This window comes from Lepidochelys olivacea (genome assembly GCF_965140295.1).
Source record: "Lepidochelys olivacea isolate rLepOli2 genome assembly, chromosome: 6".
NCBI lineage: Eukaryota > Metazoa > Chordata > Testudines > Cheloniidae > Lepidochelys > Lepidochelys olivacea.
This window is the reverse complement of record NC_140416.1, coordinates 6,585,304-6,601,359: the sequence shown is the minus strand read 5'-3', so window position 1 is coordinate 6,601,359 and position 16,056 is coordinate 6,585,304. Positions and strand designations below refer to the sequence as shown.

The 16,056-nt window shown below is 48.9% G+C and overlaps 1 protein-coding gene across 1 annotated transcript in view; it reads right to left on the bottom strand.

Annotated features, from left to right (window-relative positions):
* Window positions 1-6,053: 6,053 nt before the first annotated feature.
* Window positions 6,054-16,056, bottom strand: part of LOC311522463 (uncharacterized protein) — an 18,762-nt gene continuing 8,759 nt past the window's right edge. The window contains exon 4 of the mRNA XM_084631831.1: window positions 6,054-9,046. Within this exon, the coding sequence (XP_084487957.1) occupies window positions 7,680-9,046 (1,367 nt within the window). The 3' untranslated portion in view covers window positions 6,054-7,679. The remainder of the gene's footprint in view (window positions 9,047-16,056) is intronic.

Here is a 16,056-nt window from a genome sequence, read left to right as displayed (position 1 = left end):
GTTCTTGTGGTCCATAGAAATATCCAGTCCCTCTTTGAATCTTGCTAAATTCTTGCCCTCTGTGACATCCTGTGGCAGTGAGTTACACAGGATAACCACCCATTGTGTGAAAAAGTATTTCCTATCATCAGCTTTGAATTTCCCACGTTTTATTTCACTTAACATCCTCTAGTCATTGTATTATGAGGAGAGATGATTGGGAAATAGAATGTCCATCCCGTGGGAAATTCTGACACTTCTAAATTTGTTTTCCTTCTGAATCGGATCAAAAATTGAAATGTCAACATTTTTAGTGGAAAGAAAATTCAGAAAAAAACCCAATTCAGAAACATTGAATTATTTCCTTTCACTAATGTCAAAACCTTCTAATTTAATAGAAAACATTGACTCTGCATTAAAATGAATAAAATGGAAAATTGGAATGAACTGGAACAATAGTCAAAATAAAATGTTACATTAGCAAAACAATTCTTTTAGATCATTGAAATAAACTGAGGAAATTGAAACCTCTTGATGCCACCTGGCAAAGAGGGGGTGCATAGGGATTAAAGGCATCCCCATGGTCTGATATTTACATAATGGTGTGACAGAATATACTCCTGTAGTCACACCTTACTCATTATTGTGATAAACTTTGTACAAGGCATGTCTTCGGAAGTATCATTTGAAAACTCATTCCTTGCTGAGCAGTAATACAGTATCATGGTAAAATGCATGTAGCAACGTTATAGTTAAAGTTCTGAACATAAGCTGAGAGCATGACTGACGTGTGTTTCCCAGATAAGTCTGGGGAATGGCTAAGCCAGGTTCTCAGACACAAAGGGCAAACTGAGGCCCCAGCTGGGTGCCAACAAAGCTGACGGGCAGGGCCGGTGCAACCACTAGGCAAACTAGGCGGTCACCGAGGGCGCCAAGCGGTTGTGGGCGGTGGTGGAGTGGAGGTGAGCTGGGGCAGGGGGTGCGGGGAGGGCCGACTGCAGCAAGTAACAGGGGGGCGGTGCACAGGAGAACCGCTCCCCGCCCCAGCTCATCTCTGCTCCGCCTCCTCCCCTGATATCGCTGCCCCGCTCTGCTTCTCTCCCTCCCAGGCTTGTGTGCCAAACAGCTGATTGGCGCTGCAAGCCTGGGAGGTGGGAGAAGCGGTGGTGTGCTCGGGGAGGAGGTGGAGCAAAGGTGAGCTAGGGCAGGGAGTTGCCCCACGGCTCCCCGGGCCAGGGGAGCTGCTGCACGGCGGGGAGTTGCCGCATGCGGCTTCCCGGGCCGAGGGGGGGACGGCCATGGGGAGTTGCCGCATGGCTCCCTGGCCGAGGGGAGGGAGGGAGAGAGGGGGTGGCGGGGAGTTGCCACACGGCTCCCCGGGCCGAGGGGACAGTGGGGCACCTCAGGGCGAGGGGGGTGGGTGGAGCTGCCACAGGACTGGGGGCGGGTGCAAGGTGGAAGTTTCGCCTAGGGCACGAAACATCCTTGCACCGGCCCTGCTGACGGGCCATTACCTGCCAAGAGGCCATTCTTTGGCCAGAAAGGGGGGCAGGGACAAAGAGATCTGCATTTTAACAAAGAAATACTATGAAGTCTCTTTCCTCCACCAGGCCCCCGTCTCTTGGTTCTGTCCGGTCAGACAGCCCCTGCACTGTTAAGGAGGATAAAAGGCTCAGGGAAGGAGAGCAGTCAACAGGAGCAGAGGGAAACCTTACCATAGTTGGGACCCTCCTTCCAGATGATATTGGGGTAACTCCAGTCATTAGGAAAAGACAGGTGTTAGTAATTGGAGCGTCGATCACTAGAAATATAGATAGCTGGGTTTGTGATGACCGGGAAAACCATATGGTGACTTGTCTGCCTGTTGCAAAGGTTGTGGATCTCCTTCTGCCACCAGATCCCCTGTCTCTTGGTTCTCAGCTGGAAAAGCTTTCCAAAGAGGAACTGCAAGTATAAAAAGGAGGGGCAAACACTCCAAGACACCCCTTCTCTCTCTTCCTGCCCATCTCACTCTCTGCATCTGAGAAGACAAAGGAAACAGCCATTGGATGCTGGAGGAGGGGTCCTGACCTACATGTTTGGTCAGCAATGCTGCTGGGAGCATGTGGTGAGAAACTTTCCTTTGAATCTAATATAGTTTGTTAGTAGGCACTAGACAGCATTTTATCTTTATTATTCTTGTAACATTTTCTGACTGTAATGCCTCATTGCTTGTACTCACTTAACATTTCTCTTTGTTGGTAATAAACTGCCCTTGACCCTGCTGACTCCCTAGGCTCCAGACCATTCCTTGCATTGCCCATGGCCATCACTGCCTCTCTGGGGCTCCAGTGTGTTTCAAGTGTCAGGGTAACTCCATTTATGGTAGTAAACTAGTGTATATTATTTCCTTAAAGGAATAATGGATTTCATATTTCTGGACTGTCTGGCAGAGGGTTGGGCATGGCTGGACGTACATTTCTGCAGGCAAACCAGGGATTGGAAGTGTGTTGGGGTCACCCTGCGATAATAATCCAGGCTGGTGAGAGCCAAGGAGTGGCTAGCTGGCTGGCTGCAGCACACACAGACGTAGCTGGGAGGGACCTGCATGCTGGTGGCGGCTTGTGAGCAGTCCAGGTTGGAGGCTAGAGCAGCAAAGCAGTGTAAAGGGCACCCAGGTTACAGGGCAGGGGTGACACAGCCCCCCACTTCCTGGTCTGGATTTGTACCCCGGTGTGTCACAAATGGTTCACCTGAGGGTGGCATGTAAGATTTCTAATGAAAGCTTGTGTTGCAATGAGCATCGTAATCATTGTGAAATGCTTGTACAGAGACAATGTAAGGAGTTAGATATCGATACTGCAAAAAATGTTCTTAAGGTCTGCAACTTGGGTAGCTGGTCACCAGAAAAGATGAAAACAAGGTTTTCTTGGGACAAAAGATGTTTATCGTTCTACCTGTTTACATGTGAATTGATGGGTGGGGAGCCCCAGGGAGGCAACGGGAGTCTGGGGAAATGGCTGGGGAGCCCCAAGGAGGCAGCACTGGCCTGGGGGATGGGTGGGGAGCCCCAAGGAGGCAGTGGTGGCCAGGGGCAATGCAGGGAATGGGTATGAAGCCCAGGGAGGCAGCAGGGTCAAGGGAAAAGGGGAGGTGGGGTGGGAGGAACTGGGGGAGGCAGTAGGAGCCAGGGGAAATGGGAAGATGAGGGGAATACAAGTGCAGTTCCCCTGAAACTGACAGTATTGTATTTCATTTTTTCTAAAGGCCCTCACCCGGCAGAGTACTTCAGTGGGCTTAAATCCAAGCACTTGAGCACTACCATTGATTTCATTGGGACTAATCACATGCTTATAATTGACCATATGCTTAAGAGTTTGCTGGACTGGGGCCTTAATGTTGGAATATATTGAGTAATAATTATGAACTGGAAAGTCACACTTTGTAACGTTAACGTTAATAACGTTAATAGCAAAAGGAGGTCCGTTGTGAAGCTTTGATCCAAATTCAAGTTCCTAAACTTCAGATCCAAACCCAAGTCACTTCACAAGAGTGTTGGGATTTGAGTTCTGAAATGGCCCCTCATAAAAATAAACCTGAGCTGTGAAGTTGAAATCTGCACCTAGATCTGACTTTTCTCATGTTTCGGAGCGGTCTGGATTCTGTGCCCTAGTTTGGGGTCCATCTCTAGTTAAAAGTGAACTGTAAAGAGAAAATAGAATTGTAGGCAAGCTCAGATAGGTGACTGGAACGTCCCTGCTAATGTCCCACCTTCCTGGAAAGCCTTCCTGTGGACCCAGCAAACAGACTTTCAGCTGTGGCTGTGGCGTCATGTGATCACGTCACCTGATATGGGACTCCATGATAAAATTAGTACTTTTCCACTGACCGTAGATTGGGGTGGGGATCATACTGGAAAACAAAGGATTCCAGCCATATGTAAAATCTATTTAAGGCAGGGGAGTGACATAATCAGTGTTTGTTCTTCACTGAATCCCCGCCCAAGATGTTTGCTGTGAACATTTAAGAAACAAAGATGCAGGGGGGGGAGGGGGGGAGAAGAGCTGGAAAGCGGTCTAGCCTTCGAAAGAAACATCTCAAGTTTTAAACTGCAAGCAAGAGCAGCTTTCCTTCAAGAACCTCTGCAATCTGCCCAAAATAACATTTAGGGTGAGAAATTGATGCATATAACCAGTTTCTTTAGCACATTGAGCTTAGCTTGCATGTTTGTTTTATTTGCTAGGTAATCTGCTTTGATTTCTGTGTTATCCCTTATAATAACTGAAAATTGATCTTTTGTAGTTAATAAACTTGTTTTCTCTAAAACCAGTTTGTGAAATTCATAACTGGGGGGCAAAAGCCATGCATATCTTCCTCCACATTGAGGGAGGGGGTGAATTTCATGAGCTTATGCCAGGGGTTCTCAAACTGGGAGTCAGGAGGTTATTACAGGGGGGGTTGCAAGCTGTCAGCCTCCACCCCAAACCCCCCTTTGCCTCCAGCTTTTATATATTTAACACCCTTATAAATAAGTGTTTTTAATTTATAAGAGGGGTCACACTCAGAGGCTTGCTGTGTGAAAGGGGTCACCAGTACAAAAGTTTGAGAACCACTGGCTTATGCCATATAGTTCACGCCATATAGTTCTCTATGCAGTGCAAGACTATGTAATTTTGGGTTTACACTCCAGAGGGGTTGTGCACTTGAGTGCTGAGCAATTCCTTAGTTGAAGCCTTCCCCTGCAGTGCTGGTTTCAGTGTCGGTGTCTTTCTGCAGCTGGGTGTAGCCCTATCGGTGTGTGCTGAAGGAGGCTTGAGGGCCTGGCTCAGCAGGACAGAGTAAGGGAGCCCAGGCTGGTGGAGCAGGTGGGCTCAGTGGTTCCCCAGTACATCAGGTGGCACCCGGGGGTAGGGGGAGAACCCGACACAATGACATCAAAAGTAGGTCTAGAAATCAAAACTCCTTTGGCGCTTGAGTACCTGCCCTGAACCTGCAGCGGAGCACCAGAGCCTTTACATTGTGCCCCCCGCACTGCCAGCTATTACCACTCGCCTCTGCGCATCAGACATTTTAGGCGCCCAGAGGGTGTTAACTCAGATATGAAGCAGTTCACTTAACACAACCACGCTGTCAATTCATTAACCAGTGTGTAAATATGGTTCATTAACACATATGTAAATATACAAAATGACTTTTTTTTTCCCCTACATATCTGTTGGAGCTGGCATGCAGGTGACTTCTCTAGCTCAGTTTCACCGTTGCAGTGGCTGGTTCTAGAGACGGAGAGGGAGTTCATTCAGGCGATTCACGCAAGGTGCTGTGACAGCCAGACGCCTGTTCTCTGGGTGGATTTCTCAGCAGTTGCCCAACACTTGACTTTAAAAGATGGCGTTAGTAGGGTGCTTTTCAGCAATCAGAGTGCAGTTGTTACCCAGCAGGGGGTGCTCTCCCTGGCCAGGCCATGATGGTCACACTCACCATCTTGTTCATGCAGACATTTTGACTTCAGGAAGCAACACTTTGAACAACATGGGACATTTTATACCATTTCTGCTGAGTGGTGCAGCCTGGTCACTCTGCTGGGCAAAGCTGGCCTGGACCAATCAGGAAATGACCCATACTCATGGCAAAAGCTTGGAACATCCAACCAGGATATGAGTTGTGTCCATTCTCATTGTCCAATGGGGCAATCACAATCCAAAGTGTAATCCAGACCAGTGGGGAGCAGTGTCACCGCCCGCCCTGTAACCTGGGGGGCCCAGTAACGCTTTGCTGCTGTAGCTCCCAACCCGGCCCACTCACAAATAGCCTCCAGCATTCCAGTTGTACCCCGAGTGTCTGTGTGTAGCTGCTGCCTGCCAGCCACGCTCAGCTCACACTCTGGTTTTCACAGCCTTGGTTATTACTCCAGGGTGACCCCAAAACACTCACAGTCACAGATTTCCTACCCAAAATGTGTGGCCTGTATTGTCCAGCCTTTTCGTGGACAGTCCTGATACAATAGGTCCATTGCCTCTCCCAGGGGATCAAGATATAACAGTTTCCCACCCCAAATGGAGATAGCCGCAGAGTTCACAATACTGGATTCATTTCAATTAAAAGAAGAAAAATTTATTTAATCACAAAGGTAGATTTCAAGTGAGTACAATGATGAAGCATCAAAGTCAGAAATGGTTGCAAGAAAAAAAAAAGAAAAACACTTCTTAGTACCAAACTGAACAAACTAGACTTGGGGCGAAGTGAAGTCCCTTAGAATAGGTTTCCAGGAGCATTGCTGACCAAATTTTCAGGTCAGGATCAGTTCCTGAGGTCCAAGAGCTGCTTTTCTTTTCTTTTGTTTGTCCTCTTAGGTGATAAGGAGAGATGAACAGGGAGAAATAACAAGAGCTGTTTTTGCCCCTCTCTTTTATAGTTCCATCTCCCTTTAAAATGCATTTTTCTCCAAGCAACCCCTAGATAAAGTTCACAGCTGAGTGGGGAGACGAATTTTGGTGGGGAAGAGGTTTCATGCTGTTGTTTTCTAAAATGCAGGTTTGTTTGTTCCTGATTGCCTTCCTTTCCAAACAATGGCTACCTGATAGGTGATGACCCATCAGCTTTGATGATACCTTGGCCAGAAGTGTTAACTTCTTTGTTTTTGAGAAACGGTTTTACCCACTCCCCAGACGTGTCTGGTAAACACACTTCAGTTGCGATTTCAGCTTAGACACAGTTGCTGATAGGTAGTTTGAAATGAATCACCAAAATAATTGGAACTGTGATTATATTGTGTTATTTTGACAAATAAAATATGCAGAATTTTAAAATATGGTGTGCAGAATGTTAAATTTTTTAGCACAGAATTCCCCAAGGAGTAATGCAAAAGTCTCTGTGTGCACCTGCCAGTCACATAGTTCATCAGGCCTCATAACATTTTGATTGGTTTATTTTAAAGATTTACACTTCACGTTGGCTTTTCCTATGCCATCCGAATGCATCAGCTCCTTTAATAGCGAAGAAACACCTGGTTAGACAGACCTTTGTTACAGATTAGGTATGTAGTTCTTCTTCATCACATTTGAATTTAAAGTAGACTAGCATGAGCAGTTCCTGAGTCTTCTTTCAATCTCACACACCAGGCTGTCCTACCCCCCCCCCGCCTCCTCAGACCAATCCATGCGGAGGCAGGACTGCAATCCCATCTCCAGATGTCCCCTAAGAGTCAGCCCCTGCTTGGAACCAAGGTAGGAGTGGGGGGAAGTTCCTGACACGGTCGCATCTAGATGGGGGAGGGTTGTCCTGGCTGCCTCACAGCTAGATATGTGGGGAGGGGGGGCAGAGGGGGACACAGACACCTGGGTGGACCCCAGGTAGATGCAGGGGGGCCCTAATGGAGTAGGCTGTGACCATCTGCTCTAACATCCCCCCACCTGTCTGCTCTTCCCCACACTGCTTGGCCAAGTCCCCTTCCCTGCCCCACACAGTCTCTCTGTGGGGCATCATGGGGACAGGATCGCTCCCTGGCCTCCACCAGCTGCCGCTGTGCCAGTTCCACGGGCTGCCAGAAGCCCCTCAGGCCCTGGCGGTGGCAGAGGGGCATTGGTGAGCCAACTGGTGCTGGGTGAGGTTGCCCAATTGAGCAAAGCGTTTGCCAACCAGCACAGCTGCACGGCCGCTCCCCGGTGTCCGTGCGCGGCTGGTTTGTCAGCGTCCTGGCATTGCTGAAGCTCTTGCAGCAATCGTCACAGCGAGGCGGCCGCTCCCGTGTGCGTACGCTGGTGTTTCCTCAGGTGTCCAATCTGTGCAAAGCCCTTGCCGCATTCGTCACAGCGGTAGGGCCGCTCCCCGGTGTGGGTGCGCTGGTGTATTCTCAGGCTTGAGCTCTCTGCAAAGCCCTTGCCGCAGTCAGCGCAGCAGTAGGGCCGCTCCCCGGTGTGCGTGCGCTGGTGTATTCTCAGTTTTGAGTTCTCGGCAAAGCTCTTCCCACAGTCGATGCAGCGGTAGGGCCGCTCCCCGCTGTGCGTGCGCTGGTGTGTTCTCAGGTGTGCGATCTGGGCAAAGCCCTTGCCGCAGTCAGCGCAGCGGTACGGCCGCTCCCCGGTGTGCGTGCGCTGGTGTATTCTCAGATAGGCAATCTGTGCAAAGCCCTTGCCGCAGTCAGCGCAGTGGTGTGGCAACTCCCCGGTGTGCGTGCGCTGGTGTCTTCTCAGGTGTGCAATCTGGGCAAAGCTCTTGTCGCAGTTGGCGCAGCGGTGCGGCCGCTCCCCGCTGTGCGTGCGCTGGTGTATTCTCAGGTGTGCAATCTCTGCAAAGTCCTTGTCACAGTCGGCGCAGCGGTGCGGCCGCTCCCTGGTGTGCGTGCGCTGGTGTGTTCTCAGGCTTGAGCTCTCTACAAAGCCCTTGCCGCAGTCAGCGCAGCAGTAGGGCCGCTCCCCGGTGTGCGTGCGCTGGTGTATTCTCAGTTTTGAGTTCTCGGCAAAGCTCTTCCCACAGTCGATGCAGCGGTAGGGCCGCTCCCCGCTGTGCGTGCGCTGGTGTGTTCTCAGGTGTGCGATCTGGGCAAAGCCCTTGCCGCAGTCAGCGCAGCGGTACGGCCGCTCCCCGGTGTGCGTGCGCTGGTGTATTCTCAGATAGGCAATCTGTGCAAAGCCCTTGCCGCAGTCAGCGCAGTGGTGTGGCAACTCCCCGGTGTGCGTGCGCTGGTGTCTTCTCAGGTGTGCAATCTGGGCAAAGCTCTTGTCGCAGTTGGCGCAGCGGTGCGGCCGCTCCCCGTTGTGCGTGCGCTGGTGTATTCTCAGGTGTGCAATCTCTGCAAAGTCCTTGTCACAGTCGGCGCAGCGGTGCGGCCGCTCCCCGGTGTGCGTGCACTGGTGCTGGTTCAGCGCGGACGGGTTGCTGAACCTCTTGCCGCAGTCGATGCAGCGGTGGGGACGCTGGCCCACGGGGAGTCTCTGGTGTGTAGTCACATCTGGTCTCTGGCTGAGTTTACCCCAGGGATGGACTGCGTCCTGTGCATGGATCCCTCTGTGGGATGTGGGATCCTGCTTTCCTGCCGCGCTCTCCCCACATTCAGGCTGTGCCCTCGTTCCTCCCGGGATCCTGTGCCCTGCTGGAGAGAGCAGAGGCAATCCAGGCGTTAGTTCATGGTTAAAGCTACACCTTCAACAAAGACGGAAAAATGTCACGGATGGAGCGATTTCCCCATTCCTCCATGACTGTTTTTGGGATGGGTGCCTCACTCTGCAATGGCAGCTCCTCTCCCACGGGCCTGGACCCAACACCTCACTCCGGGCACTGAGACCTGGCCTGTGGAGTTCCAGTGCCACTCAGATTTTCCCCCGCCCCCAGTCATGATGGTGGGGGAGGTGGGCCAAACTTCAGTGAAGAGCCTTGCCACCCAGATCCACTGTAGCTCACCCCTACCCCTCTACACCAGGCTGGGGTTAGGGTTGCAGCGCTAGGGGGAAGGTGCTTCTTTGGGTGGCTGGTGCCCCTTGGGCAGGGCGAGGAGGTGGGCAGGTTTTATTAAAAATCATGGAACAGTCACAGTAAATTTAAGGACTTGTGACTTTTACTAAACTTATTATAACTGCTCTGTAATTTCTCATACAAAACGCTGTGACAAATCTGCAGCCTGACTCAGGGTGATTCTACCCAATGTTGTTTGTGCAGCGCCTAGCGCCTGCTCCCTCATGCGCCATGCACCTCTTGGGTCTCGTTTTATGCTTAAATTGTAGCCTGCCCAGGATACAGGCAGTGCGTGGCACAACGCAGCCCTGGTTTTGTTTTCAAACTGATTCTCTTGTTATTTTAATCAGAGGGGTTTATTTACATGGTGCTGGTTCTTCACTTTCTTCTGTTTTACAGCGTGAGGCCTGTTCCCCAGTTTCCGTACTGTTTTAATTATATTGGTTTGAAACTAGTTTCGTTGAGGGGCTGCAATCCCCTCATGTGGACGCAGTGAGACTGGTTTAAAGCTGCTTAGAACAACGTAGTTTATTCCTGTGGGAGAGAGTCCTTTTTTGGAATTCCTTCTAAAGAAGTCATTTACCCTGCGCCTGATGTTTAGTTTTAGTTTTGCACAAAGACTGAAACTAAAATCCGCAAGAGGGTAGGGGGTTTTGGGGGGTGGGAAGTCACTCAGGGTTTGTGTGATGTAACCTGAAAAACAGGTCTGTATTGTGTCACAACCCGCTCCCTGGCACTGCTGAGCTGGAGGGGGATAATGGCTGCCACCCAGCAGGCCTCTGATCTACAGCCAGTCACAGACGAGTTCAGGCTGAGGGCTGTGCTAAGCCCGGACACTGAAGTAACGTAGGTGACAACGATTTCATACCACCAAGAGAGCAGGGGGTAGGTGACAAAGGCCATCCCACCCCCTCTCCCTCACACCCAGCCCATACACCAGGGTACTCCAAGTCATGGCCCACAAGAGCCTTTTGCCTGGCCCCCAAACATGTTCACTCTCCCCATAGCAGCAGCCTGGAACGCGGGGCAGTTTTAGAGCATTACAGTGAAACGCTGCAAGTGCCTGAAACCTGCTCTACAAAATTGCGTCCTCTACCTGGCGTGACCTCGCACTCATCATATGTGACGGATCTTGCCCGGCCCTGAGTCATTCCCAGCTTTCTCCTTGCTCGCTGGGGCAGGTTTCTGCACTCTGAGAGGTCATGTGCGAAGTGAAATGGCAGAGAGGGGGTGGGGTGGAAACCTGGAGAGGACAGCGCCTTCTCTGCCAAGGGTCAGTCACTCAGGGATGCTCTCCCAGGCTGCGAGCAGGTTTTTGCCCCTCTCTGAGCTATGTCTGGATCCAGATGTCCCAGGGCCATAAGACACCAGCACACAACTTGAGACAGGAGGGGCAGAGGCATGAAGCCCATTTGAAAAATCTCTAGGGCACCCCTGCCTTGGTATGATTTTCTGAAGTGTGGGAAGCCTAGAAGGCGGTGGTGTGGTCTATGGAACGACAGGTGTGTCTTTCCAGCCAGGTGCTTGTCTGACCCCCAGTGCCAGATCCACTGACACACACAAAAGGATTTTATCCTCACAACCCCAATGTCCTCTCCATTACAGAGCTGGGGAATCTGAGGCATGTAGTGACTCGCTTCTAGAACTGAACCAAGGTCTTCTGAATTCTACTGCATGTCCTACCCACTAGGTAAATGCAGCCCCCCTATGCTCCCCCACACCACGGAGACCTCTCTTTACTTTAGCACCCCGCAAATCCACCACCCCAGATTGTCCCATATCACAATTCCATCCCTCTTCCCATTTCATCGCAGCCCCATCTCCGATCCATTTCTTTGTTGTGGCTTAGAGACCCCGTCATTTTTAGGTCACATCCTAGAGCCAAAGATTAGCAATGTGTAGGAGAGATAGGAAGTATTGTAAGAGGCCTCCCCGGCTTAACCAGGAGATCTTCAATGACCTGAAACTCAAAAAAAAGAGTCATACAAGAAGTGGAAACTAGGTCAAATTACAAAGATGAGTATTACAAAAAAAAAACCAACACAAGCATGTAGGGACAAAATTAGAAAGGCCAAGGCAAAAAACAAAACTAAACTAGCTAGGGATATAAAGGGTAACAAGAAAGCATTTTACAAATATATGGGAAGCAAGAGGAAGACTAATGTAGTGCCCATCTTTAAAAAAGGGAAGGAGGAGGATCCTGAGAACTACAGGCCAGTTAGCCTCACCTCAATCCCTAAAAAAATCATGGAGCAGGTCCTCAAGGAATCAATTCTGAAGCACTTACACGAGAGAAAAGTGATCAGGAACAGTCAGCATAGATTCACCAAGGGCAAGTCATGCCTGACTAATCTAATTGCCTTCTATGATGAGATAATTGGCTCTGTGGATGAGGGGAAAGCAGTGAACGTGTTATTCCTTGACTTTAGCAAAGCTTTTGATATGGTCTCCCACAGTATTCTTGCCAGCTAGTTAAAGAAGTATGGGCTGGATAAATGCACTATAAGGTGGCTAGAAAGCTGGCTAGATTGTCAGGCTCAACGGGTAGTGATCAACGGCTCCATGTCTAGTTGGCAGCTGGTGTCAAGTGGAGTGCCCCAAGGGTCGGTCCTGGGGCTGGTTTTGTTCAATATCTTCATTAATGATCTGGAGGAGGGCGTGGATTGCACCCTCAGCAAGTTTGCAGAGGACACTAAACTGGGAGGAGTGGTAGATACGCTGGAGGGGAGGGATAGGATACAGAGGGACCTAGATAAATTGGAGGATTGGGCCAAAAGAAATCTGATGAGGTTCAACAAGGATAAGTGCAGAGTTCTGCACTTAGGACTGAAGAATCCCAAGCACTGCTACAGACTAGGGACCGAATGGCTAGGCAGCAGTTCTGCAGAAAAGGACCTAGGGGTGACAGTGGATGAGAAGCTGGATAGGAGTCAACAGTGTGCCGTTGTTGGCAAAAAGGCTAACGGCATTTTGGGCTGTATAAGTAGGGGCATTGCCAGCAGATCGAGGGACATGATCGTTCCCCTCTATTCGACATTGGTGAGGCCTCATCTGGAGTACTGTGTCCAGTTTTGGGCCCCACACTACAAGAAGGATATGGATAAATTGGAGAGAGTCCAGCGAAGGGCAACAAAAATGATGAGGGGACTGGAACACATGACTTATGAGGAGAGGTTGAGGGAACTGGGATTGTTTAGTCTGCGGAAGAGAAGAATGAGGGGGGATTTGATAGCTGCTTTCAACTACCTGAAAGGGGGTTCCAAAGAGGATGCATCTAGACTGTTCTCAGTGGTAGCAGATGACAGAACAAGGAGTAATGGTCTCAAGTTGCAGTGGGGTGGAGGGGAGGTTAGGTTGGATATTAAGAAAAACTTTTTCACTAGGAGGGTGGTGAAGCACTGGAATGGGTTACCTAGGGAAGTGGTGGAATCTCCCACCTTTGAGGTTTTTAAGGTCAGGCTTGACAAAGCCCTGGCTGGGATGATTTAGTTGGGGATTAGTCCTGCTTTGAGCAGGGGGCTGGACTAGATGACCTCCTGAGGTGCTTTCCAACCCTGATATTCTATGATAAGACCAAGGACAGGATAGACCCATTACTAAATGAGGAGGGAAAGACAATAAGAGAAAACACAGCAATGGCCAAACTGGTAAATGCCTCTTTTGTTTCAGTTTTCAACAAAAAGTTAGCAGTGATTGGTCGACTAACATAGTGAACATCAGTGTCAATGGAGTAGGATCTGAGCCTAAAATAGGAAAGGAAAATAGTTATGAATTACTTAGACAAGTTAGAGGTCTTCAAGTCGGCAGGGCGTGATGAAATACGTCCTAGAATACTTAAGGAACTGGATGAAGAGATCTCTGAGCCATTTGCGATTATCTCTGAGAACTTGTGGAGGATGGTAGAGAGACCCAAGGACTGGAAAAGGGCAAATATAGTACCTAGCTATAGACAGGGGAATAAGGACAACTCAGGGAATTATAGATCAGTCAGCTTAACTTCAGTACCTGGAAAGATAATGGACCAAGTAATCAAACATTCTATTTGTGAGCACCTAGAAGGAAATAAAGGGATAACTAACAGTCAGCATGGATTTGTCAATAACAAATTATGTCAAACCAACCCAATATCCTTAGACAGGTAACAAGCCTTGTGGATAGGGGAGAAGTAGATGTCACATATCTTGACTTTAGTAAAGCTTTTGATACTGTCTTACATGACCTTCTAGTAAACCAACTAGAGAAATATAGGGTAGGCAAAGTTACTATTGTTGGGAGATTATATATCTCCATGTAATACCTTATAGGCTTGTGACGAAGTGGGGATTTCCCCTTTGTCATAAACATACAGCTAAGGGTAGCATAAAATCCCTCCTTTACCTGGAAGGGGTTAAGAAGCTCAGATAACCTGGTTGACACCTGACCAAAAGGACCAATAAGGAAAGAAGATACTTTCAAATGGGGGGGGGGGGGTTGTTTGTGCTCTCTTTGTTGGTTCCCTCTCGGGACAAAGAGAGAGACTAAGCAGGTAACCCAGCTCCTACGAAATGATACTTACAATTTCTGAAATTTTAGATGTAATAGCAAGGAAATGGTTAGATTATCTTTTGTTTTAGCATGTGAATTTTCCCTATGCTAAGAGGGAGGTTTATTCCTGTTTTTGTAACTTTGAAGTTGAGCCTAGAGGGGAATCCTCTGTGTTTTAAATCTTTTTATTACCCTGTAAAATTACCTTCCATCCTGATTTTACAGAGGTGCTTCTTTTACTTTTTTTCTTTATAATAAAGTTCTTCTTTTAAGAACCTGATTGATTTTAGTGTCCTAAACATAAAGGGTCTGGTTTGTACTTTTATTAAAGGTAATTGGTTGGTATATTAGCCTCAAGCATCCCCAGGAAAGGGGGTGAAAGGGGCTTGGGGGGATATTTTGGGGAAATAGGAACTCCAAGTGGTCCTTTTTCCTGAATCTTTGTCTAAATCACTTGGTGTTGGCAGAAATACCATCCAAAGACAAGGAAAGGATTTGTGCCTTGGGGAAGTTTTAACCTAAGCTGGTAGAAATAAGCTTAGGGGTCTTTCATGCGGGTCCCCATATCTGCACCCCAGAGTTCAGAGTGGGGAGGGAAACCTGACACCCTTGTTATGTTGTACGTGAGTCTTACTGTTGAGCCTATGTGAGTTTTACTGTTTTGCATGAATAATATGTGCCTCAGTTTCCCTGTGTGCTGCACCAATATCTCAGTGGTGGGAATAGGGGTGTGTGACTTTGGCTGAGACCTCTGGGGCAGGTGAGGCTGCTCCAGCTGTCTGCATGTATGCTATAACCGGGGCCCTTTGTAACCTGAGACCCAAGAGGGGGATGCAGCCAGGTGAGGACCAGGTGACACTCTGCCCAGGAAGTGAGACAAAGACAAGGAGGAGGAGCAACAGGGGGGTGTTGGAGGTCCGGTCACTCCGGGAGTCTGCTTGGGGGGGACTGGAAGAGGGGGAGTCCAGGGCTTCTGGCCCATGACTCCCCAGGATGGACTTGGCTGAAAGTCAACGATTTCTGTGCCAACAAGACCTGAAACTCAAAAAAGTCAAAGCCAAAGCTTTGACTTTGACTTAGTGGGGCTGGTGTAAATGGAAGTTGTGATTTGACTCGATACGTGTCAGAGATTATTATAGCAGCCTCCTGTATTGGGGAAGGAGTGACAGGAAAAATGTATCATTCAGTAGAAATAGCTATACCCAGAGAGCGGGGGATGTTCGTTGTAAAGAACAAATGCTTCAGATAGATCAGGCGGCTGAGCCAGTGATATTGGGGACTCCTTTTTTGAAGAGGAATCGGTTCGTTTTGGATTTAACGAACGGAGTTCTGGGGCGTGTGCCCGGCTGGACGGAAAGCGTCCCGACAGCAGGGGACATTCCACGAATACGGGCTGCAGAAGCAGTGGAGGAGATTATGCTAGATCAACAGGATGGGGGTAAAGGAGTTTCCCAGTGTATGGATTAAGAATAAAGCAGAATATAATAAAATCAAAGCACGTGTTAAAATTGTGGGGGACAAAGCGTCACCACAGATACAATATAAATATCCTGCGCAAGCAGAGGCAGGAATTGAGAAAATAGTCGAATCATTAGAACAGGGAGTGATTGAAAAGGGGAATTCCACACACAATAGCCCAGTTTGGCCTGTATTAAAAGCCTCAGGAGATTGACAGTGGATTTTAGACAAATTAATAAAGCTACCCCGCCCATGTCACCGATAATAGCAGATCTGCTTCAGGTGACGGCAAGAATACAGGGGCCCCCTAAATGGTTCTCTGTCATAGATTTGGCAAATTGTTTGTTTACCATCCTGTTGCATCCCGATTCTTGGGCCTGCTTTGCGTTTATGTTTAAGGGACAACAGTACTTGTTTAAAAGAATTCCCCAGGGCCTAAGCTGCACTCTGGCTATTGCACACTAATATGTGGTGTGCTTGCTGGATCAGTTATCCAAAGAGGATCAGGAGAACGTCACCTCAAATGTAGATGACATATTAGCGTGGGCAGACACTGAAGAAGAGGTGGCTGAGCGGACTAAAAAAGAGTCATCCAGGAAACGGGTTTCAAGGCTAATAAAGAGAAAGCCCGACTAGTGCAAAGGAGAGTGATTTATTTGGGGGTGACCC